Here is a 24,171-nt window from a genome sequence, read left to right on the forward strand (position 1 = left end):
TTGCACCTTAAAACTTAGAATATACCAAAAATTCAGATTACAGTGAAAGCATATGTGCAATTTTAAAAAAAATTTGCCTTTGTTGTTTCCAAATTTCAAATCTATGTGCATTTTGGTGAGCTTGAAAATAACCCCATAGTAGTATGGGGTCTATTATAGTAATAGAAGTGGCATGGCAATTTTTGTTTCCCAGTTTCTGATTTATGATTTAATAATTAGGTAACAGGGCATCACCAATAACCTATTTACTTCTAATAGTAAACCAGATTGATTTACATTGTTTGTTTTTGTTAATGTAGTTTTTTAATGTTTGAAAAATATTAGAAGATACATATTTTTAGTCAATTTAGTTTGAGCTCAGGAAATTCCCAGTAAAACAGAGAGGGCAAATCTTAATATGTTTATAGTATATTATTCTTATATATTACAATATATATATATTTATACATATATTTTACACCTATCTATAATATACTACATAATTTACTACAAGTGTAATCTGTAGTAAAAACAGAAAAAGGAACCAACAAGAAATTTTACAAATCAACTAGTCCATGTTTTAACACCTAGAACAGGAGGAGAGAAAGAAGCCTAAGTAATTTTTATTTTCCCCACAGGTATTTCTGAAATATGTCTATTCATATTGATAATTTATGATTACGATCTCCCTCATGCTGTCAGTCTCATGCTGTCTACAGGACACCTCAGTAGGCTCTAAAGAATCATAAACCAGCCGTTTTCTGCCACATGAATACATTGAAATCTTCTGGGACCAGTTGCCTATATGCATGCTGCTGTACTTGGAGGCATTGGAGCAGAACAGACATGGACAGCAGTTTGCTCAGTAACCTGATTAAAGGATCCAGTGTTAGCTGAGGGACATTGTGAAGGAGGTTGGAGGAATAAAAACCTTTTTCCAGTTAAAAAAGAAGATCCTCACAGGTTGTCTCTCAACCCTTCTTGTCAATAACCTCAGACTGTCTTATGTCCTGCAAACTGCCCAGGTCAAACTTTAAAAAATCTATTTAGATGTCTATTTTCCACGTTTTTCCCCTTGATTGCAGCCTCAGGTAGTTTGCCCTGGTTGATGCCATGCCTGGAGTGCTGTGTCCATTTCTGAGGTCTCCAGCTGAAGAAAGACAAGGAACTACTGGAGAGGGTCCAGTGGAGTGCTATGAATTTGATGAGGGGTCTGGAGCAACTCACGGATGAGAAAAGGCTGAGACGGCTGGGACTGTTTAGCCTGGAGAAGGAAAGACTGAGAAATGATTTTATCAATGTCTATCCGTATCTGAAGGAAGGGTGCCAAGAGGATGGAGCCAGGCACTTCCCAGTGGCGCCAAGCAGTAGGATGAGGGCAACAGGCAGAAAATGATGCACAGGAAGTTCCAACAGAACATGAGGAAGAACTTTACTCTGCAGGTGACAGAGAACCCAGGGAACAGGCTGCATAGCAGAGGTTGTGGAGTCTCTTTCTCTGGAGATGTAAACCCTCCTTGATGCAATCCTGTCCAGCCTGCTCTAGGTGAACCTGCTTTAGCAGGAGGGTTGGACTGGGTGATCTCCAGAGGTGCCTTCTAACCTCAACCATTCTGTGATCGAGTAATTCTGTAACAGCCACCTAATCATCCTCTACCATTTTTAGATTTTTCTCATTTTTTAATGAACTCTATTTTTCCCCTCCATTTTGTATTTCATTGATCCCACTTCTGTTGCAGAAAATGGGAAATAGCCTATAGCAACAACACCGAAGCCAGAAACACATTGACAGACTCTTTTATCAAGAAAAAGTACTCTGCAGGTAGATATGTTTCATGAGGACCTCCTTGAAATGCTTTTTTTTTTTCATGTCTGGCCAAAAGTGACACCTTTTTGTATACACTTTTTCAGTCTCCAGGTAAACTGTATCTACTTTTGTTAGCTTTTCAGGGATTTCCAATCATTCAAGTTATATGATTGAACAAGATTCACATACCACTAGATCTGCAATTTTTAATTATACCTATCCTGCATGTTTCAGTGAAGTGTTGAAATACTGAATAAATTGGACTAGCTCAAGGAGCTGACATTTCTAGAAAGGCATGCCCTCGCTGCTGTAGTATGCCCAAGCTCATTACTGCACACCACCTGCCTACTACCTGCAAATCCCCCATGTACTCAGCTCTCATCCCTTTGTACATCAGGGACCTTCACAACCTTCTCCAGCTATTCTTGGTTCATACCATCCATTTCCTTTCCTTCAAAGATTTATTCCTGCATGATCCCTTCCTTCAATTTTTTTTCCATTTTTTTTCCTACTGTGGGAAATAAATTATTCAGGGTGTCAACACGCTTGAACTAGAACTGAGATGGAGGTAGTTATAATGAAATGCTAATTAACTGCCAGGAAAATTACAGAGTTGTTCTCAGCTGCTGGGTCTGCCAAGCAGCTGCCAGGAGCACTATGCGTTTCCCCTACTCTTCTTCTCATTTTGGATTTGGATTCTCATTTGATTGATTTTTCACCAAAATAGGGCGTTGTCCTTCAATTCTGATCTTTCAGAAAACATTCTAGCACTGATTGGATATGTCATTCAAAAGTAATAACATAATGGACAAAGAAAGAGAGGACTGTTTTTCTGTTGAAATAAGGGCTTTTGATGCAGGCTTAGGGTGTGCTTCAACATTATGCTTATCTGTTGGCACATCCCTCTGTTGTGTCAATGCAACTCCGTGGGGAGGCTGTGCTATAAATGAGGTTGTTTCCATTAACATTGATTATTTCACTGAGCTGGCTTGCAGTGCAGACTCCTGAAAAGTTTTACCAGTAAAATTCACGACTCTAGCAGAGGGACAGAAAGGTATAACAGTTCTGCAAAGGAATTATTCAAGAACGTTCGTCCTAGAGAAATTGTTTAGTCAGAAGTACAACTTTAATTAAAGACCACTGACACTGTTAAAATCTTCCTGTCCCTCACCTGCCTGCTACCACTTCTTAGCCACAGGTTAACATGCCACAGGCGCTGAAGAATGGTCGACCATACCCTCAAGTATGAGTTGTGGGAGTGGTGACCACTGTTAGAAGAAAAGCAGTCCAAGCTGCTTTGACTCTTTGAGAGGTGAAAGACTGCCTTATGGGCAGATGGTGACTCATGAGTGAAGATGGCACAGCAAGTGAGGCAATGGTGTATGCAAAATGATTCATGGTTAACTCAGCATGTGTATACCAGAGGCAGACCAGACAGGTAATCCAACAGGAGTTGGAGCCTCCAGACCTTGATTAGCTCAGCCACATTTAAATACGTGTACTGCTATAGTGGTAGGCTCCTACCCAAGCACTTGCTGTTTGGGCTTCACATGAACTATCTCAGATGCTGTATAATGTTGTCTTATCTGTTTTCAGCCACATAACTACACTGGAGATTAAACATGTGGGATTTCAAATTTCCGGCAGGAATATGTAACTCAAGAGGCATATCTCAGGCCTTCCTTTAAAACTCAAACCAGAGGCCTTTGTAAAAGGTTATTCATTATCTACATCAAAGCCATGCCCACAGGCACTGCTTACTGCACTTTTCCCTGACAAAAATGAGCCCAGCTCCTTTCCAGATCACCCACATGCCAACATGTCAGTCTGCAAGGATTCTATTAACTCACCTTTCCAGGGCATTTTCTGGGTGCCACAAGCAACCCCAAAAGACTCGGGGCTGCTGGAGAGGGCTTTTCTTTATGATCTAGAAAAGTGAGAAGCACTCTTGGCATGCAGAACATCAAGGGTGTTCCTGGGTGTCAGGAACTACTCTCACATCTGAAATGGTGAAATTGAGAACCTAAGCAGAACCTTGCTGTAAACCAAGCCAGAAAATGCCCACCTTTATTAAGAAGAGTAGGAACAAGAAATGTTTGCTGCCACTGGAGTTTGCCCCACACAGTCATTTGTCAATTATAACAACCTGAACCAAACCTTGAAGCTGGTCGAGGCAGTGGCACATCTCAGAGGTTCACAGCGCTCCGGATCAGAGCCCGCCATGCCCAACCTCCCCACGGCAGCGGATCATGCACCCCTGGGGTGTGGCCGGGCCACTCGGCCCTGGGAGGAGACTGTGTCGACTGCTGCGTGCAGTTCTGGGCCCCTCAGTTCGGGAAGGACATTGAGGTGTGGACAGGGTCCCGGGAAAGGCAGTGGAGCTGCTGGAAGGGTCTGGAGCACAAGTCTTGTGAGCAGCAGCTGAGGGAGCTGGGGGTGTTTAGCCTGGAGAAAAAGAGGCTCAGGCATGACCTTATTGCTCTTTACAACTGTCTGAAAGGAGGCTGTAGGCAGGTGGGAATTGGCGCCTCCTCCCAGAAAACAATCGAGAGAACATGAGGATATAGACTCGACCTGTGACAGAGGATGTTCAGGCTGGATATTAGGAGGAATTTCTTCACTTAAAGGGTGATTAGACACTGGAATGGACTTCCCAGGGAGGTGGTGGAGTCATCGTCCCTGGGGGTGTTTAAGTGAAGACTGGACGTGGCACTTAGTGCCACGGTAGAGTTGACACGGTGCTGTTCCGTCACAGGTTGAACTCGCTGACCTCGGAGGCCGTTCCCAGCCTCAGTCATTCTGTGTCCCTGCGGCTCCCACACGCAGTCCGCGCGCTTCCCCCACATCACGGCCATGCCGGGGAAACCCCGCCCCCTCCGGCCCCCTCCCGGCCCCCTCCCGGCCCCCTCCCGGCCCCCTCCCGGCCCCCTCCGGCCCCTCCCGGGCACGTGACCCCCACCGCCCTCAGAGCCGCCGCCTGGCCCCGCCCCGCGCTCGCGCCAAGCGCTTCCGGCCGAGGGCCGCCGGAGGACCGCGCATGCGCCGGCGAACCCGGAAGCGCCGGAGCGGCGGAGCCGGGGCGGGAGGCGCTGCCGGAGGCGCTGCGTGCGCGGCGCTCCCGCGGCCCGGCCGGCCCGGGGTGGGCGCGGAGCCTCGGGGCGCTGTGCAGAGCCAGGTAAAGGGGCCCTGAGGGGGCGAGGGGCCGCGGGGGGGACGTGCGAGGATGTGTCCCGAAGGTACGGGCGCAGGGTTCCCGGGTTTGTGGAGGTATCCGGGTGGGGCTGCAGCGGTGACGGGACAGGGAAGGGTCTCTTCAGGACAGTGGGAGTTTGGGGAAGAGTGTGGAGAGGGATGGGAGTGATGGCAGCCCCTAATGTGTCTTCAGCTCGGTTCATGAGGGATGTTGGTTTCTTGGAGTTCAGAGTGGCACGAAACTGGCGGGGTTGCCTTGTACACGGTGCTGAGACCGCTGAGGTGCATCTAAGGCGATATTTTAGTGTGGAGTCTTAAAAGTTAGAAATTACCCTTTTTTGGTGTTATCGATAAAAGTTTATCCTTTTGATGACTCCAAAAAGAAGTTTTCTTGTCACTTAAGTGCTGTGTGAAAGCATGGTAGACTGCTCGATCACCTTTTCTGTTTCTTCGTTCATTTAGATTTTCTTTTAAACAAGCTAATTACTAGTTCGTATGTGTATATATATACACACATACGTATGTGTGTGTGTATATACGTATATCTACATATATATAACCTGAAAATCCAAAAATGCAAGTAGACGTGCTTGCATCTTTCTATGCATTTTATCTTTATATGTAACTATATGAATCTCTGACTATAAACAATGTTTAGAATTATTTTCATACATTCAAACAACGGGAATGTTACATTATTGAAAATTAGACTGGAGATATATAACTAATATCTCAATCTCATCCTCTTTTCCTAGTGTGTGACCTGTAATACAGAGATCTTGCAGAATGCTGGAGTCCTATGTAACTCCTATTTTGATGAGTTATGTGAATCGTTACATAAAGAACTTGAAGCCTTCAGATCTGCAGTTGTCACTCTGGGGAGGAGATGTTGTGCTTAGTAAACTTGAATTAAAGTTGGATGTACTTGAACAGGTATGTTATGTTTATAGCAGTTACAGTCCGTGTCTTTGATTTAAAATAAATTGACTGAAATATTTTAGGTTGGTCTGCACAGCTAAGTAATAACTTAGTCCTTGCTGGTTTTCTTCTTATGCAAGTATTTTTTCCCCCTGCATTTAGTTATTCTTGCTTTCATTTCATGCCATTTGTTTAGCAATGAATGGTAATTCTTACACATTCTATAAGTTATGGAGTGTGAAGAGAGGCTTTTTTGTGGAGGTGTTTCTTCTTTCAGTAGCTATTATTTTAGGGTATGAACATTAATTAAATTGCTTTTCCAGTCATGTTTACTAATTACATATAGTAACTAAGTTGAAAGCTCACAAAGTAAAGTGTGATCTCTTTTTAATTATGCATACTAAACCCATTTGTGCTCTTTGTATTGTTTTCTGACTCCAGATTTCATTGTTTCCAGTTGTATCTAAACTTAAGAGTAATTGGGGAATAGATTTGATCATCTGGTTTCTGTGGATTGAATCAAAGACTCAGTAAAATTTAGCCTTAAAATAACAAGCTTGACCAAGTAAAACACTAGATACAGAATTTGGAGCCTGCTGTCAATATGAACTGATAAAGCCTTAGCACAAGGATGATTTCCTTTTATGCTTATCTGAGTTGACAGCTTGAGTGTGTGAGGCCGATAAAGCTGCCTTCTGTTGTGCATGATGTAGCAGGGCTTAGCTGGAGTCCTGTGGCCAGATGTAGTCCAACCAAGTGAAGGAGCTGAGAGAAATGCAGTAAAGAATAGGAAATTTAGACAATACATCCCTTGAAAGAAAGATAAAATATACAGGGAATGTGTTTTTAATGTTGGCTAAAATAAGGGGAGACATGATAGGGCAAGAATTATTTGTATCTGACAAGAAGGAAGTGAATAAATTGCATGTTGGGAGACTTAGGTTAGACATAAATGGAAATCTCATTTATGTGTTGGATTATGAGACATTGGAATAGGCTGGTTGTCTCTTTCAGGGACACCTTTTAAAATGTGAAAGAAATGCATATGGTTAATAAAGAGTCTCTGATCCTGTTCTGGAAGAGGAGACAATCTTACAAGAGATCTTGTCCTATTTTCTGTGCTTTTTAAAGAACTTTACTTGTCTTCCTTCAAGCATTTTTTAGCCACTGTATTTTCTCTCAAGTCTGTTAATTGGTACATCTTGTCCATACAGCTGATGTTCTGTAGGATGTGTTCCCCCGTGAGCCTTTTTAAGTGTTTATGTTATAGAACCAAAGAAGGGTTGATCAGAAAGGAGTTCTGGAGGTCATTTAGTCCAACCTCCTGTTCTGAGCAAGGCTGTCAGATAAGCTTGTGTTTTTCTTCAGCTGAGTCTTGAAATCTTGAAATCTCCTGTCTGGCGAGAACCTCCTCTCTGGGTAAGCTGTTTCAGTGCTCTGCTGTGCAGAGAGAAAGTTTGTCCTAATAACAAGTGATGACTTGGGATGGATATATCAAACTTACTGTATTACCTGACACTCTAAGAATTTTGCTGCTCTCATTGTTGATGTTCCCTTTCCAGTAGTTGCAGTTTTTTGATAGATGATTCCTTGCTTCGTCTTTGTCTGCCTATGAACTGGTTCCTAAATATCTGGCTCAATCTGATAATGTTATGGCTCTTGTGGCAAATATTGCCACATGTACCCATGCTAATTTGAGTGGGAATTTCAATATGCAATGGATGCAAAATTTAGCTCAGATTCATTGTTTTTACATTATTTGGCTGGGTGTTTGTGAAATGTAGTTATCTTCATTTGGCTCCTATTATTCTTCGGAACTTGTCTGGACCCACAGACTGTATTTAGAATGTCTTTCTCTTTTTTTGTGGAGGGGATGCTGTTTATGTCTGCTCAGCAAAACCCTTTGAATAAGCAGTATGTGGTAATGCAAAGTCACCAAGCCCTTGCAGCTGGCAGGAGCTCCCTTGAAAAGCTGCTCTCTAGAAATTACCAGTATATATTATTTTAGTTGGGTTCTCTCCCTGGGTGGATTCATGATACCTGAAGTTAGTCTTTCTGTCCTGTGTTGCTATCCCCAGCCTGGTTCCCTGCTCCTTATCTGACATGAACACAGCTTTAATTTCATGCTTCGGGTTCTTAGATACAAATGCACCTATCCAGGTTCTGTCTAGAGCCTTAAACGTTTTCAGAGAATTCCATCTTTTGTCCACTACCTGGACAAAGCACCTTATAATATATATATATATTATATATATTATATATATATAATATATATATATATATTCCTGCTCCCTGCAGTTCACTGATGTTAGTGTTCCCATGTTATGTTGTGCTCTTATGAGCCACCAAACAGAATCCCAAAGGACAGATGAGAACAGAGCATAAGCTGCTGTTTGTCTTACAGAAGATTTAACTTTATTTTTGGGACCAAGTTGGAACCAATATCTCTTGAAATCAGATGTAATACAGTTGTTGACATAGAAAATTAATCAAATGTGAAGAGAATGTTCCAGTACCTGAAAATACTTTGCATATTTTTTATGTATGTTTATGTAAGTTTCATACTCTCATTAAGTTAAGCTGAATGTCACTGTAATAACTCTTAGGGTCTGTCCTTCTCTCTGTCCCCTTTTTTTTGTACAATATCAGTTCTGTAGTGGAGGTCAAGTACTAGTTTGTACTCGGCTTGAATCTTGTAGGTACAGTGTAGCTTTTGTATATAATTGTGTCACTCTCTGAATAGCCAGTTAATTTTATAATAATTATCTTTAACTAAAGATTAAATCTAATGAAATGTTGATTTTTGTTTTCCTATCCTGAATCATTCAATTACTAGAAGACTAAGCAGTCCAAGAAATTTTCCATCTGTACATAATATGCATATTGTACAAAAACTGCTTCAAGAAAGTAATTTGTAATAAAATTTTGAAATTAATATCTTAAAGAGTGTTTTTTGGAAAAGTGTTTTGAGCACTTTTGTAAACTTTTGTGTGAAGTCCTTGTAGTACCAGAGGTAACAGAACTACCGCTGAACTTGGTAAGTAGCTTGGGTGTAGATTATCTGTTGATACAGTGGTGCCAAAAAGATGAGATACATTGTAATCTCTTCTTGCTGCTTGTGTATATTCCCATAATTAGTTTTTAGCTGTTTTGCAAATGCAGAAGGGAAAGATGAAGTAGTCTTGGGAAGACAAAGGATACCTAGATCTAAAGATTATTCAGTTTTATTATAGTGTGGATTTTTCATATCCAAAAGAATTTGTAAAGAAAGAAATATGAAAAATTCTAATGTACTTAAAATAATTTTAAGGAAATGGGAGCATTGTAATATCCTTATTTTAAATCTGTGTTACGTGCCACTGGTTACTTGTGAGATAGAGCCTTGACTGGGAAGAAAAGGTATTTGACTTAACACTGATGAGGAGAACAGATACTTGCCTATCACCCCAACCTTTAGAGTAGTCTTGTGTTTTAGAGCAAGGGGAGATTTTAGGCAAAGGGGAATTATGATCACCTAGTCTGCAGTATGACATGTTAGTCAGTTATTTATGGGTCAAGCCCAGAAAATTGTTTTTAATCATATGCTGTTAGTTACTTGTGGGTCAAGGCCAGGAGTTTGGTTTTAGTCATATATATTTTTGTGAAAGATTTATATGATTAAATGGAAAATCTAAAATGCAAAGTGTAATCAGTCATGGGTACAGAAGAAATATTAAGAATTTCAAGCAGTACTTAATGAAAGGAAAAAGACTGTGTAGGAAACAAGGAGGAATAAAAATGTTCTTTGTTACGTTGTATTATGAACAAGTTACTGAATTTGGCACACATTTGTATTGTCTACTGAATAGTACAACAAAGAGTTCTTCACATTGCTTTATTCTAATTCCCTAGCTCTAACCAGGACAGCGTGTTTCTTTAATATCAGATAACATTTGTAACTAAATTTCTTTGAAAAAGAACTATCTTCTAAATATGTCGGGCATTTGCTTTTATCACCTTTGTTTTGAAATAAATCCTACTTCAGTTTCTTTCAGCATCTTGGAGTTAACTAGACATAAATGAAAATGTGTTAAATACATCCAGCAAATAGTAGAAAAAAAGCTATTCCAGAATGCCTTTTGAAGTAAAGACAAGCCAGGATCTAAATAGACATTGTGATACTGATGAGTGACAAAAACGTACGCATCTACAAGTCCAGAATGGGAATTAGTCTTTGGAAGACAAAAAACTTTCTATGATTGTTAACAGTGGTAGTTTGCTGCTTTGATCTCTGAAAGCATTGTCTCTTATGTTGTAATGTATTTTTCAATTGCATGTTTTTTTATAATTTGTTGCTGTGCCACGCCCCACATTCCACCCCCCCCCCCCCCCCCCAAAAAAAAAAAAAAAGCTCTGGGACAAAAGGCACTTAAGTTATTATTATTAAGTTAACATACTTAAGTTATTGTATGATTAATTATGTAGCAAGATCTGTAGCTAAACAGCCCAATATTTGCTTTTCAGTGTCTTCAGTGAAACTGTCTGGATTAAAATTTTATTTGTGTTGCTTGTGAGCCTAGGGCTAAATTTTTACAAAGGGCTTTTTGGCTAAAATAATGAAGTGTAGTAGTGAATGAGATGAAGAAAAAACACTTTGTAAAAAAAATTAAAAATTTTCTTTGAACTTTTAATGAGAAAGACTGTAACTGTCATCTCTTAGAGTGGGGACTGAAATTAGATAGGACTTTATGTAAGCGTGGCTGAGGAAGGAGTCAGGAGTTTCCCTAGCATGAGATGGGTATGGTTTTTTTAAACTTCATTAATCAATACTGATTAAGACCCAAAAACTAACTTACAAACTGAAAGTTGTACTTGGCAAAAAAGTAGAGTTATAATTTTGTGTAGTTTCCTCCTCTGAAGAGTTTGTCAGCAGTGAATATACAGTACTCTTAGCTCCTGGATACAAGATAAACTTTTTCATAGCACCAGTAGAAAGGTTTAGGAGGTATCAGCTGCAGAATGGGGGAGTGTTCCCTAAAGTTGCTCCTATTAGCAGCTGTTGTTGCTGTGGTGGTGTAGGTATTGGTAAGAATAGTTGACTTGCCTCTAGTCATACCAAAGACTATCCCAAGATGCAAACCTGTCACAGGTAATAGTGGTTATTTCAACTCTGAACTTAGGAGATGGTAACTACTTAAGAAAATAAAAATTTTTAGTGGGCTTTCAAAACATATCACCAAGATTTTATTGTATATTAATTATTCATAAATTTATCACTGATAAATGTATTTATTTCAATATATTTAGGCAAAAAATGACATTAGCTAGCTTCACAGAAATATTGTATAGGCAGACTTTAAGACTTTATAGTACATATCAAGTAGTAAATGGAAAATGCCCTTGTCCCCAAATTTTATTCATACGGAAGTTCTGTACAGCAGGGATAGGTCTAGGGTCCAGCAGTTCAGGAAAAGAGGCTTTCTGGATCCACTTGTAGATGTTTGTCTGAAATTCCCTAGCAACTTGCCTGCTTGATTTCTGAGTTTCACGGACCTTCTCTGTGTAACATCTATTCATTCATAGAAATTCTGAGTTGAGTGATACATGTACATAAACTGAGCCAAGGGGGAAAGGTGCTTAAGCCCTGGCTTGCTAGGATAATTCCAGAGTGAACAAACGTTTATGTTCCTGAGTTTACCAAAATACAGTTAAGAACCTGGGTGTGCTGGTCAGCAGCAGGCTCAGTAGGAGTCAGCAGTGTGCCCTGACAGCCCAGAGGACAAACCCCTTCCTGGGGTGCATCAAACTCAGCATCACCAGCCGGTCACAGAGGTGACTGTCCCTCTGTACAGCCTTGGTGCGGCCTCACCTTGAGCTCTGGGTGCTGCTCTGGGCCCCTCAGCTGAAGAATGAGGGTAAAGGATGTGAATGTGTCCAGAGGAGGACAGCAAAGGTGGTGAAAGGGCTGGAGGCAGTGTCCTGTTTGAAGGGACTGAGGACTTTGGGCTTGCTTTATTTGGAGAAAAGGAGGCTGAGGGGTGACCTCACAGATCTCTACAGCTTCCGGAGGGGGGGACAAGGAAAGGGAGATGCTGAGCTCTTCCCTCTGGTATTCAGGGATAGGACATGTGGGAATGGTTCAAAGCTGCACCAGAGGAGGCTTACAGTGGACATTAGGAAGCATTTCTTTACTGAGAGGGTGATCAAACACTGGAACAGGCTTCCTACAGGAGGTGAATGCCCCAAACCTGTCACTGTGTAAGAGGCATTTGGAGAATGCCCTTAATAACGTGCTTTGACTTCTGGTCAGCCCTGAATTGGTCAGGCAGTTGGACTATATGGTCACTGTAGGTTGGCCAAAACTGCTGCCCTGCATTTAGGAGACTTAGATTCACTTATTTCTCAACCTGAGAACATACTTGTTGGGGTTTTAGTTCTCCTGTTTTTCTTTTTCTCTTAAAGGAAATTTCCCCATACATGTTGCCAGGGGGACAAATTACTGAGTGCTTAAGGAAAACAAAGGACCTGGCCACAGCGGGAGGGGTGCATCTCTTTCACCTAGGTTTGTGGGCAGTCAGTTCCCCACGTTTGGACGGAGAGAGAGGCTGCTTCTTCGGCTGCCTTCCTTCTACCGGAGAGACCCCGGGATCCCAAGCCCGCCTTTCCCCGCCTCGCTGGGAGCCGGGCTGTGGCCGTCCTGCCCCCACCGTTGCTTCAAGCCTTCGCTATGTTGTAGCCGTGCTCACCCTGCCTGCCCAGACCTCCGGGGGGTTCCCACTGCAGCTCCACAGCTTTGATACATTTCATCTGCCACCTGGGATTTGTGCTTGTCCCTGCTGTTTCAGCCTGCTGTTCCCGAGGGTCAGGCCGGACACCGGGATCGGCTGCCCAGGGGTTTGTGAAGCCTTTGTTCCATCCCTTCCCGGGATCCCAGGGCACCAGAGCCGCGGGTTTCCCGAGCTCGCTCCGGAGCGCCCCCTGCAGCCGCGGGGGAACCATCGCACCTGCCCTGCTCACCGGGAGCCGCCAGCGCCCCTGCCGGCTGCGAGCGGAACTGCACCCGAGGGGAAAGGGCCCGACAGCCGAGAAGGCTGGGACTGGGTTTGTGATTGTTTGCTGTTACTGCCATAGTTGTTGTTTTGTTTGACTGGTTATACACATATAGATAGATAATAGTAAAGAACTGTTATTCCTATTTCCCATATCTTTGCCTGAAAGCCCCTTGATTTCAAAATTATAATAACTCGGAGGGAAGGGGGGTCGCATCTGCCATTCCAAGGGAGGCTCCTGCCTTCCTTAGCAGACACCTGTCTTTCAAACCAAGACAATACTACACCTGTAGTTCCCAGCGTCTAAGATGATGATGAAAACACCAGGCTATAAGCAACTTGAAGATGTGTTGTTTTTTCTCCATTAAAACTTTAAAACTTGATATTAAAAAATGTCAGAATATGAGATTAGAAAGCTGAAAAGATGATTCATCACTGAAAACTGAGCATTAGAATACTTAGTATTGAGAATGCTGACTTTTAAAATTCTGACATATCAAATATTGCTTCTTTATTTTACCGTAAACACTTATTATTCCAAATCTTGATTGCTAGTCCTGGGACCAGCTCTCTAGCCTGACCCTTCTGTTGGTTAAGTGTTAAACTCATTTTTTGCAGGAGAACACCTGAAGCTACTGGGGAAATTTTTGTGTTGTATGTACCCCAATTTACTTACTTGGGTACTTTTAATCTAAACTTTGGCACCTTACTTCCTTCTGCATTGCTGCAAGCAGCAGCTGCCTCCCTGTGGCTGTTCTGCAGAGCTGTGATCTATGCATTGGCTGGATGGAGTGCCCAGGCATTTTTTAGGAGTTCTAGACTGACTTGCACTAGTTTTTAAAGCAGTGGGACATCTGCATTACACCTTAGTGTACAGGAGTCTGGTTTTGCCAATGAAAAATTTAGTAACTTTGTATTTACTAAGCAGTTTGATGTGAAAGGGGCAACAATGGGCCAGTCTTAAGAGCACTGACCTCTTAAAACTCTTAAACACTGAAATATTTTGAAAGAAATTGCCTTCCTGTGGCATGGTCAGTGTTTAATTCCAAATTTGTGCTCTTCACAATAATACAGGTTGCATATCAGTTTAAGTATTTACCTTCACCTTGTTTTTGCTTGTCCCTTGAATAGTGAAACATTTTGCAGTAGCTTCATGTGAGTGAGAGGTGGTTTTAAACTATCTTTTATTATTGAGGACATCGTAATCCAAATGTCTCCTTTGAACAGACTAATTATAACATAATTGTACAAGTGATTATAAAGGCAAATGCCAAGTCCTGTGGCACACTGCTGATTAGGGGAGGAAGAATAACTTTTAACTTGTTTTGTAATAGAACCTTACTATTTTGAGTTACAAATGTGTCTGGAATTTTGATATGTTTCAGTAGTTAATTCTGCATTCTTTGTTGTTGTTAGGAGCTGAAACTGCCGTTTACTTTTTTAAGTGGGCATATTCATGAACTTCGGATTCATGTGCCATGGACGAAATTGGGATCAGAACCAGTTGTCATCACTATCAATACAATGGAATGCATCTTGAAGTTAAAGGATGGTGCTCAGGTGAGAAATGTGATGAATGCTTTTCCAACATTGTGAGGTTCATGAGAATAAGAGCTTCTATAGGTCACTTTCTTGAAAGCCTTCTGAAGAATCTGGCATGTGAAGTTGGGATCCCTTTTATTTCTGAGAGGCTAATATTGTTCTTCTTGTCATGGCTAATATCTTCCTTCATGCTTATTTTTAAACTCTTATTAGCTCTAGCTGTGTTCTTGTAGAGGTGAAAGCAACTTAAGAGTGCTCTATTAGATTTTCCTATGATTGAGAAGAAATGGATTTCAAGAGCAGTATAGCATCCTGTGTGTTTCCAGGTTCTGTCTCCCAAGAAGCAGTGCTGGTTGCTTGAGTCAGCTGTATGTGGCACAACTCAGCACTGGGCATTTTTCAAAACTTGTGTTGCTGTTATTGAAGGAATGCTTTGAAGATCCTGGAGTGTAATTAATTTTTACCTTTAGAAGTTATAGTGCTTGCTTGAGTGTACTTGGAAGACTTCTCGTATATAAGGGTCTTCAGGGATTCTTTTTCTTTTAGTTGCTCAGAATATTTTGTGCATTAGGCTGTTTTCACAGGCTCAGGAAAGGTTTCCTTCTGACACGATGAAGCTGCAATACGCACTGGCTCAATTTTTTTCATGTGTCTAACTTAGTTAACCAAAAGTACTTGGTTACGTTAATGTTGAACCTGTGGGGTCTTTTTAAATCACTATGATGCTTTAATTCTAGAGAGGCTTACAAGTTTGTTTTGCTTGTTGGTTTTTTTAAAGCCTTATTCACATTTCAATTTCAACAGTTCTTCACTTACATTAAGGATCATGCAAACAAAAATTCCAGTTTGTGAAAAACTCAAGTGTTTGGTAGGGTGCTTGATGAGCTGTTAACATTTAACATCAATAACTAGATACAAGGCAGCAAGAACATTGGAAAACACTTTCCTGTTATGTTTGGTATTTCTTGTTATATTCTTTTACAGTTACAGAGCTAAGAGGCTTTTTTGCTGGAGTAGAAATCTCTAGTCCTAGCCACCCAGAGAGGACATGCTTGTGTTCTGTAGTTACACTTGATCTGTGTGCATATATACACACCAACAGCCAAATACTAAATATTTTTCCAATGTCAAGGTAAGCTTTTGAGACCAGATGTTCCATGAGAAATGTGTTTTTGGAAGCAGCAAATTACAACTAATTATGAGTTGCAGAAAAAGATTTGTAGCCCATGACTTTGTGGAACCCAGAACTAATATTTGATATGGGACCTTGCAGATGGCTACTGCTGGAATGATCAGATTTCCTTCTTGCATGGTATTTGAAACTTAAATTTTGTGGTGCATACATCAAAAGGTCAAGTGTCATGAATGTAAAGCACTCTCAAAACAAGTATTTGTTACAGATGTTTAAGATTCAGAGGCAAGAAAAGAGTTTTGAAAATTGCAACTGACATTTGAACAAATTATTCAGTGGTATGTATGCTCAGGAGGGTAAAATTTGGGTCTGTGCCATAGAAGGATTATCTTTGACTAACAAGAATGTAGACAAAAACACTTTTATAGTGTTTTCTGAGGATATGGTTTAAAAAGTTGACGGGTTGAATTTAATTTTTGAAATTACTATTTGAAAGTGTTCAAAGTATGACAGTGTACTTGGCTAAAAGCAATTGTCATAAAAATTTCTGTAATCAGTGAATAAAAAATATGAATGAAATGAAATATTTCTGTGGAAAATGATAGTAAAATGAACTTACAGTGAGTTTAGCGCCAGTTGGAGCTGTTCTGCCAAGAACTTCATATCAGTGAAGAGCATGATTAGCAAGCAAGTTCAATTTGATTGAACTTGTTCTCAAATTGATTGGCTTGATCCTGTATTTCCTTCCTCAGGTGAAACCTCTAATGAGCACATGCATAATTTCACCTGAGCAAAAAATAAAGTTCTTGACCTCAACTTAGTGAGATGTGGTTTTTTTTGGAGAGGTGCTATTTCAATGTTTCTGTTGAAGATATGTGAAGATTAAAATATATGGCATTGTTTGAAGCTATTGTCCAGTGGACCCTACAGATTTTGTGGAAAGGAAGAGAGGGTTTTGCCCATGTTTTTGAAGAGTATGAGTTCCTTGGGTGCTTTTGTGTATATATATGCTTTGCTGTGATGCTGTGTCATTGTTAGTTCATCTTCAGTGTTAGTTCAGTTAGCATTTTTTTGTCATTTATTCTTATTGCAGCATCTTCTCAGCTAAATTTGGATTAGATAGTAATGGCTCAACTTCTGCTTAGAAAAAGAATTTTTGCATAAAACTAGAAGTGTTTTATAAGTAGTAATTTCACTTGACGTACAAAATCCAGAATTATGTAGCATTAGTTCTATTTACATTTTGAAGGTCACTGCTTTTCCCCTTTTTCTTCTGTGCTTTTTTCCTTTTTTTCAATTTCTATATCTACATCTAAAAATCAAATGCTAAATGTGGCTATTTTATGAGAAAATTAAATTGAAGTGCATCAGGAGCAGAACTTTGCAGCGATTAAAGTGGTGTTCTGTTGAACACGCTTTGTATGTGCACTTTTGGTTATGAGTTAGGTTAATGTCAGTACTTGAAATAGAATTTGGCTGTAAGATGTTTCACATTGCTTTTTGATGTCTGTCAGCCTAATGTAGCTGTGTCTGGCTTTTTTTCTTTCCTCTTGAACTAATCTTCTGCAGCACTGAGTTTTAAGTACGAGCATTTATACTGTTCTCAAATATGGTGGTATGATTTTTAAATATGTTCTTAAACACTTAAATGTGATTCTGAAGTTTGCTTGACTTGTATTTGAGTTAATAGTAATTGACTGTCCTGACACTGTTCTCCATGAGTGCTATGTTTTGTTTTAGAAGGTGGTTAAAGTTCCAGTATTATATTCTTCTCATTACCTATCTCTATATATGAAATCTCCAGACTTCATATAGAGTTGAAAGCACTTTGTTAAACCTGTGTCGGTTGCTGTTTTACATCCGAGAGGCTTTTTCCCTTTGTCCTGTTGGACTGTTGTTAACTCTTTTCTCTTCTGCACAAATTCTTCTTTTTTTTTTTAAAGCTATTTGAAATTCTTTGCTCCTTTCTCTTCCCCTCTCCATGCTAAGATATCTCTGTGCCCAAGCTAGGGGCTTTAAGTTCAGGTAATGCAAATTGGGAGGGACAAGCCTGTAAGCCCGTGTCTGTTTTCTTCACCTTCCTGCCATTATACCTAACCACAAGACTATTCTTCATGTTCAGCCTTGAGTTCTGTGGTTTTTCATCTTGGAACTGATGCAAATGAGGAGATCAAGAAGAAATGTGTTATTTGTATTACTGCTTCACATTTGAGTCCTTGCCTTTAAGCAGAACACAGTGCACCAGAAATATGCTGATGTATATGAAGGCTCTCTGTACTCTAAGAGTAATTAATTATGGAATTGGGGAAGACTGTGAGGTTGAAGCACTTAGAGGGGCACAGAGAAACCAAGCAGTTTGGATCAGCATACAGACAATTGAGGCATTTCATGAGGCATTACAAAGAAAGTTGTGAAGGAATATAGTAACTTTGTGGAAGCTTTGGAGAACAGCCCACAAGCATGACTGTCAGAATACCAAACACATTCTTACCTGACAACTGGTAGAGACTGCCACCAAAGAATGCTGGAAGCAGAAATTGGTCTTGACCGGGAAATGATTGAGATGGGAGATAAGGTGTGTTGACAGAATATGCAGGACTTGGAAGGTGAAGACAGAAGGCTTGTGTTTGAGGGGTATAGTTATATAAAATCTTTTTGCTTTGGTGGTAAAGTTAGCTCCAGATCTGAAGCAGAGCTTTAGTGGTTTTTTCCCTCACCTGGGTTGTAGTAGTTCAGTCAAATGTGGCTGTATGGGCAAGCGGTGCTGTTTTTTTCTATTTGAGTCTGTAAGTCTGCTGTTCTGTGACTGCAAAAATATGGTAAGACTTGAAGTCAGAAGACTTTGCTAACAGTCTTTAGTGGCTCACCTTTATGCTTTTTATTTGGTACTTACTTTCATAGTAGTATGTTTAGTTCAGATATTGAGTTTAATTTAAATCTGATATTGAATTTTAGCTCTTGTATGCAAAATTTAAGGTGAAGGTTATACTGAGAATTGCTCTATAGGAAGCAAACTATGTTATCAGCTAGTGTTGAATCATATCAGGTTAAGGATGAATATGAAATTCTTATTAAGCAGCCAGTTCTTGATGCTCTTATTTGTGTTTTAATAGATTAATATAAGAAAAAAGAGGCTCTTAAGTTTGTGTGTGCATGCATACAAATTAGTGTATATATAAGTAACAAGAAAAATTTTCCATATTATTTTGAATTTAAACAAATTGCTTCATGCAAATCAGACTGTAATTTAGTATTTTCCGAAGGTTCAGGAGGGTTTGGCAGAGTCTTTTGTTGGGTTTTGTGCCATTTTTTGTCAAGAACTCCTGTCTGAAGAGTTACGTTTTCTATGAATTGCTTTATGTGTGCAAAAGTGCTTTACTAGGAGGTTCTCATCTAAGGATATTATCATTTTAAGAGATAAATACCATGCCCCACAAATCTCTTGCAAAAACATTTAGTAAACTTACTCTTTCAATAGAGGAAGTAGTAAAGGCAGGCTGTAACAGATGCTAGGCTAGAAAAGGCCTTGCAGCATTTGGTTCAGACAGTTTGTTGTCTTTCTCCAGTGATTTTAAATGAGAGGCTGAGGACGAGATGAGCAGCTTTGCTTAAAGCTGGATAAATACTCACATGTTCTAGCTGGGCATGCAAGAGTGATCATGTAATTTACGTATTTTTGTTCCTACTAACCACTGTAATAGACTTCAAAAGCAAAGTATCTGATGCTGTAGATTGCAGCAATTCTGCTTTTGAAAGAAATTGTCCTTGTGAATTTGTTCAGAGACTCCTGCAGGCATATTCCTTAATACTCTAGTTGTAGGAGTCCTGCCACTGCCCTTGTGTTGCCTCAGTCTGAATACCTGTCTTGTTTACCTGAATGCCTGTTACTGACATTATACAATCTTAATACCTGTTGTAATAATAACCAGGCTGATTTTAGAACCATAGAATCATTTCGGTTGGAGAGGACCTTTAAGATCATCAAGTCTGTTAACTGTTTTGACAACATCAAAAGATTTCCTTGACAAGAACTGCATTCAAAATCTGAGCAATTTTCAATATAAAAAAGCTCAAAATCTGAGCTTTTTTGATTTAAATGAATGCACTTTGCATGTTATGAAGAGAAAACAGGGTAAGGGTATGGCCTTGTGTTGGTATAGGTGTTGCAAGTTAAGGAAGCTGCCAGGAGCTGTGTGTACTTAGTAGAGTTTTCACTTCAGCTCCTGTAGCAGCTGGAGCAATAGTATCTAGTGAGTAAATGTTGCCTTTTCTCATCTTGTTTTCTGAACAAGATCTTCTCTGTGTACCTCTTTGTGGTGATGTTCAGACCAAGTTTGTGATTTTGAAGAAACTCCTGGCTGTTCAGGCTTACTGTGCTTTGACCTCTGTTACAGGGTTGTCTCAGAACAAATGGGCTGTATACCTTTTTGGTCAAACTACCATTCTCCTAGAGCACATTAAAAGGAAAATGTGCTACAGCTGTTAATTGGAATGAGAAGAGCACAAGATTGTGTGAGTTGGTAGTAGAATCAATATCCTGTCATGGATCACCAGGCATAGTGTATCTTACATTGGTGAATCCCATGAGATGAGTTTTCCTTTTTCAGAAGCTGTTCTGGCAGCCTAGGTTCAAAAAGTCTACATCTAACCTACATTTAATGCCAGCTTGTCTGCTTTTCATAGTTAGTATGTCTGGGACAGTAGGCATCTCACAAAATATCAAATTATGAACATGTGCAAGCATCACTTTTTTTTCCCTCTCCTCCTTTGTGAAAGCACATCCCTCCAGTGTCCACTGAAGCTTTAGCAAAATTGCCTGTTTTACTTACATAAGGGTTCAGAAAAGGGTTTGTATGGTAAGAAAGAGGAATCTGAGCTTCCAAAATAATGGATTTCTATCACTCTGTTAATTTTTATAATGATTTAAGTAGCAAGTCTTCTGTAAACAATCTGGAATTGCTTTCTCAGAATGTCATCTCACTCAAACTAGAAGAAAAAGGAAAACTGTCTGTGATAGTCAAGCAGGTCCCATATTACAGGCAAAGGCCAGTGCTTGGTATCTATGTATTTGACACTGGCAGGAGACAGCAAATTATTTACTCATATTGTACTTCCAGTGGTGTTTTTAACTCTGCATCAACAGTAGAACATTCCAGTATGAGATTATTTGTCAAGAAGATTTCAGTGAACATTTGAAGAATTTGAGGCATATGAGAATGCAGTGATACCTTAATAAGGAAGATAATGGACACTGGCACAACCAAGCAGCTGTACTTCAGATTGTTAAAGAAATTTCTTTCTCAGGCATTGTGGTGGGTTGACCCTGGATGGCTGTCAGGTGCCCATCAGAGAGTTCTATCACTCCCCTTCTCAGCTAGACAGGAGAGAAAATATAATGAAAGGCTCATGGGTTGAGATAAAGATAGGGGCAGATCACTCACCAGTTACTGTCACAGGCAAAACAGACTTGACTTGGGGAAGTTAATTAAATTTTTTTACCAATCGTATCAGAGTAGGATAATGAAAAGTGAACCCTAATCTTAAAGGTACCTTCCCCCACCACTCCTATCTTCCCAGGCTTCACTCTATTGCTGATTCTCTACCCCCTCTTGACAGTGGCACAGGGGACAGCGAATGGGTGTTGTGGTTAGTTTATCACACTGCTGCCGCTTCCTCCTTAGTGGGAGGACTTCTCCTTGTGCTCCAGTGTCCCACGAGGGACAGTCCTCTCCAATGTGAGTCCTTCCCATGGGCTGTAGTTCTTCATTAACTGCTCCAGCGTGGGTCTGTTTCATGGGATGCAGTCCTTCAGGAACAGATCCCAACAGATCCCAAGTCCTGCCAGCAAACCTGCTTCAGTGTGGGCTTCCGATGGCATCACAGTGTCCTTCAGGTATCCACCTGCTCTGGTGTGGGGACCTTCACAGGCTGCAGGTGGATCTCTGCTCCACCATGGGCTGCAGTGGCATAGCTGCCTCACCATGATCTTCACCATGAGCTTCAGGGGGATCTTTGCTCCATGCCTGGAGCAAGCACCTCTTCCCTATCTTTCACTGGCATTGGTGTTTTCAGGGTTCTTTAGCTCCCATGTCCTTATTTCTCTCTACTCCGGCTGTAGTTGCTTCTGTCCAACAGTTTCTTTTTCCATCTTAAATCTTTTTCCTGGTAATTACCACTGATGGCCTTGGCCAGTGGCAGGTCTGTCTTGGAGCTGGTATGGCTTCCATCAGACATAAGGGAAGCTTCTAGCAGCTTCTCACAAAGCTGCCCCTGTAGATCCCTGCTACCAAAATCTCACCCTGCAAACCCAGTCCAGGCATGAACCAGTGAAGACCTTTGTCCTTCGTACTAACAAACCTCAAGGTTATAGTCTTATTATCATGCATAGACACCTCATACTTTTGCTGGTGTTTATTTTGTGCTCCAATGTACTGTAGAATCTATTGCAGTACTGGTAGAGAGCAAGAAGTTTCTGCTTTTCACATTTTGGAAGTAAAGCTCAAATTCCTGTTGTCTTGTTCTGTCTGTTGCTTGAACTCTCTAAACTGATGGTTTTCTTTGGTTTGCAAAAAGTGATTGAAAGACTGTCCTCATAATGCAGTGCTGGTAGCTAAAAAGCTAAAGTGACATGGCTGTATTATCTTATAGCTGCTATCTCAGTGGAGAACTGCTGTGTAAAACAACTCTTTTTCAGCATTAGTAATGCCTGCCAACTGTTGGGGTTTGGTTGAAACTGTTCAAGGCCTCAGGTTCCCTAGCTGCCTTGTTATAATTCATAGTACTTGATCTTTTAGTATAATCATATGCTTGGTTTGACTTAGGCGTATGGACTAGGCTTCTTGTCATCTATTCCAAGTTGCCTTTTTGCTTTTCTAAAATTTAAGTATTTAAAATTAAGGCTTGTTCAGGGCTTTTTGTTACTATTTGCGTGTATTGGCTTAGACTGGCTCTTTGCCTTTTTAAGGTGTCAGTTGTGTGTTGAGAAACATGCCCTTGCCAAAAAGGAAATAACACTTTTCAAGTTCTGAACAACTCACTGCCCTCCAAAAAACCAGTTTAATTGCCCTTTAAATTCAAGAAGGACAGAAATTTGTTTACTTGTGTATAAATGTGGATTATATACATTAATATCTCAATTCTTTATACACAGTGTATGTGAACTTTCTTTTAACTGCCAAATCAGTGTCTCAGGTTTGGAGTCTGGATTTGGACCTCTCTTAAATGCTTGTGTGGTGCTAGTACTGTATCTCAGTGTATGACCTATCTGTAGGCTGTTGAGAAGCCTTGCAGCTTCAGAGACTGCGGCTTCAATTTTTGTCCTTCAGCTGGTGAAGTCTGAGGCAGCCAGATTGAAACGTGCATATCCTGCAACCAAGAGAGCTCTTCTGGAGTCTTGCTGTAGTGTCCCATGTGTATTTACAAAAGTAGGCACTAAATGATTTATATCAGATTTATGGTGTTGTTAGCTTAGTACAAGACGCTTGTTAGGACTTCTGGAGTTTTTTGGTCTGATGTGGAACATCAGCTGGGATTCTGTCTTTCTCAAGTAGCAAGAGGAAAGGATAATGCAGATGGGAGTAGTACGTGAAGGAATGCTGAGGCACCTAAACGGACAAATCAGTTAGGTGAGAAGAGATTAAAAAAACCTGACGGATGTGAAGGGGAAGGTTGGTTTTTTTGGGGTAGTGCGTGGTGATCCTTTAAGCTTTCGTATCTTTACAGGTAATTCTAAATAGATTGTTTAATCAGGTGAGGGTAGCATGCTTACATGAAGAATTTCACTTGTTTGCCTTGGAACACCTGACTAGCTGAGAAATATCTCACTTATTTTGGTGGAACCTTTTCAGGATGCCATATTTTGGAAAGAAGTAATCCTAATTTTAGACGTGTTGCAGTAGTTTTCCATGTATGTATATTTTTTTGGGAATATTGCATAGTGCTGAATTTATTGAATCTGTCATAATATTTCAGACCTAGTAATTTAATGTATTATTATTTTCTCCTATGCTTTGAAAAAAATATTTTCAGAGCAGATTACTACAACAAAGTTACTGCATGGGTTTGTTCTAAAATAGAAGTGGATATGGGGCTTGCTGTTTTCTGAATCAACTTGTATTTCAGCAGAAATCAGTACTTTATGTGACGTGTTTTGGATTTGTACTTTTTAAAAGCCTTGTGCTTTTGGGCAGGCACTCTTAAATTAGTCCGTGTTTCTCACTATTTTTGTTAATTCCCATATTTTTTTCTTATCCTGTTCTTTTACATGTGTTGGGTTTTTTAAAAATACTTAAACTCTGGGCACTGACTTCCTAGCTAGATTTCTCCTTTCTACTTAGAATTCCGGTTTAACTATAACTGTGCTTTGACTATTGGCTGTCGAAGTTGATTCCTCTTCTTTTTGGAATCTCTTCATTCATCCACGTGTTGTGTAAGTGTATCCTTATCTGATCAGTCTCATTCTACTAAATTATGTATTGAATAGCTATTAGCTGACCTACTGAACTGATCTTTCTGAACTATAGCCAGTGCTTTATTTTTTTTCCAAGAGTTGTGTTTTGGGACTAGAGAGTGTT

The 24,171-nt window shown here is 40.3% G+C and overlaps 1 protein-coding gene across 7 annotated transcripts in view; it reads left to right on the top strand.

Moving 5' to 3' along the window:
* The first annotated feature begins 4,872 nt into the window (after positions 1-4,872).
* Positions 4,873-24,171, top strand: part of VPS13B (vacuolar protein sorting 13 homolog B) — a 438,036-nt gene continuing 418,737 nt past the window's right edge. For all 7 annotated transcript variants that reach the window (XM_048287162.1, XM_048287160.1, XM_048287161.1 and 4 more), the window contains exons 1-3: positions 4,873-4,961; positions 5,734-5,911; positions 14,341-14,484. In XM_048287162.1, coding sequence (XP_048143119.1) covers positions 5,765-5,911; positions 14,341-14,484 — 291 coding nt within the window. In that variant the 5' untranslated portion in view covers positions 4,873-4,961; positions 5,734-5,764. The remainder of the gene's footprint in view (positions 4,962-5,733; positions 5,912-14,340; positions 14,485-24,171) is intronic.

The sequence above is a fragment of the Corvus hawaiiensis genome, chromosome 26 (genome assembly GCF_020740725.1).
Source record: "Corvus hawaiiensis isolate bCorHaw1 chromosome 26, bCorHaw1.pri.cur, whole genome shotgun sequence".
NCBI classification, from domain to species: domain Eukaryota; kingdom Metazoa; phylum Chordata; class Aves; order Passeriformes; family Corvidae; genus Corvus; species Corvus hawaiiensis.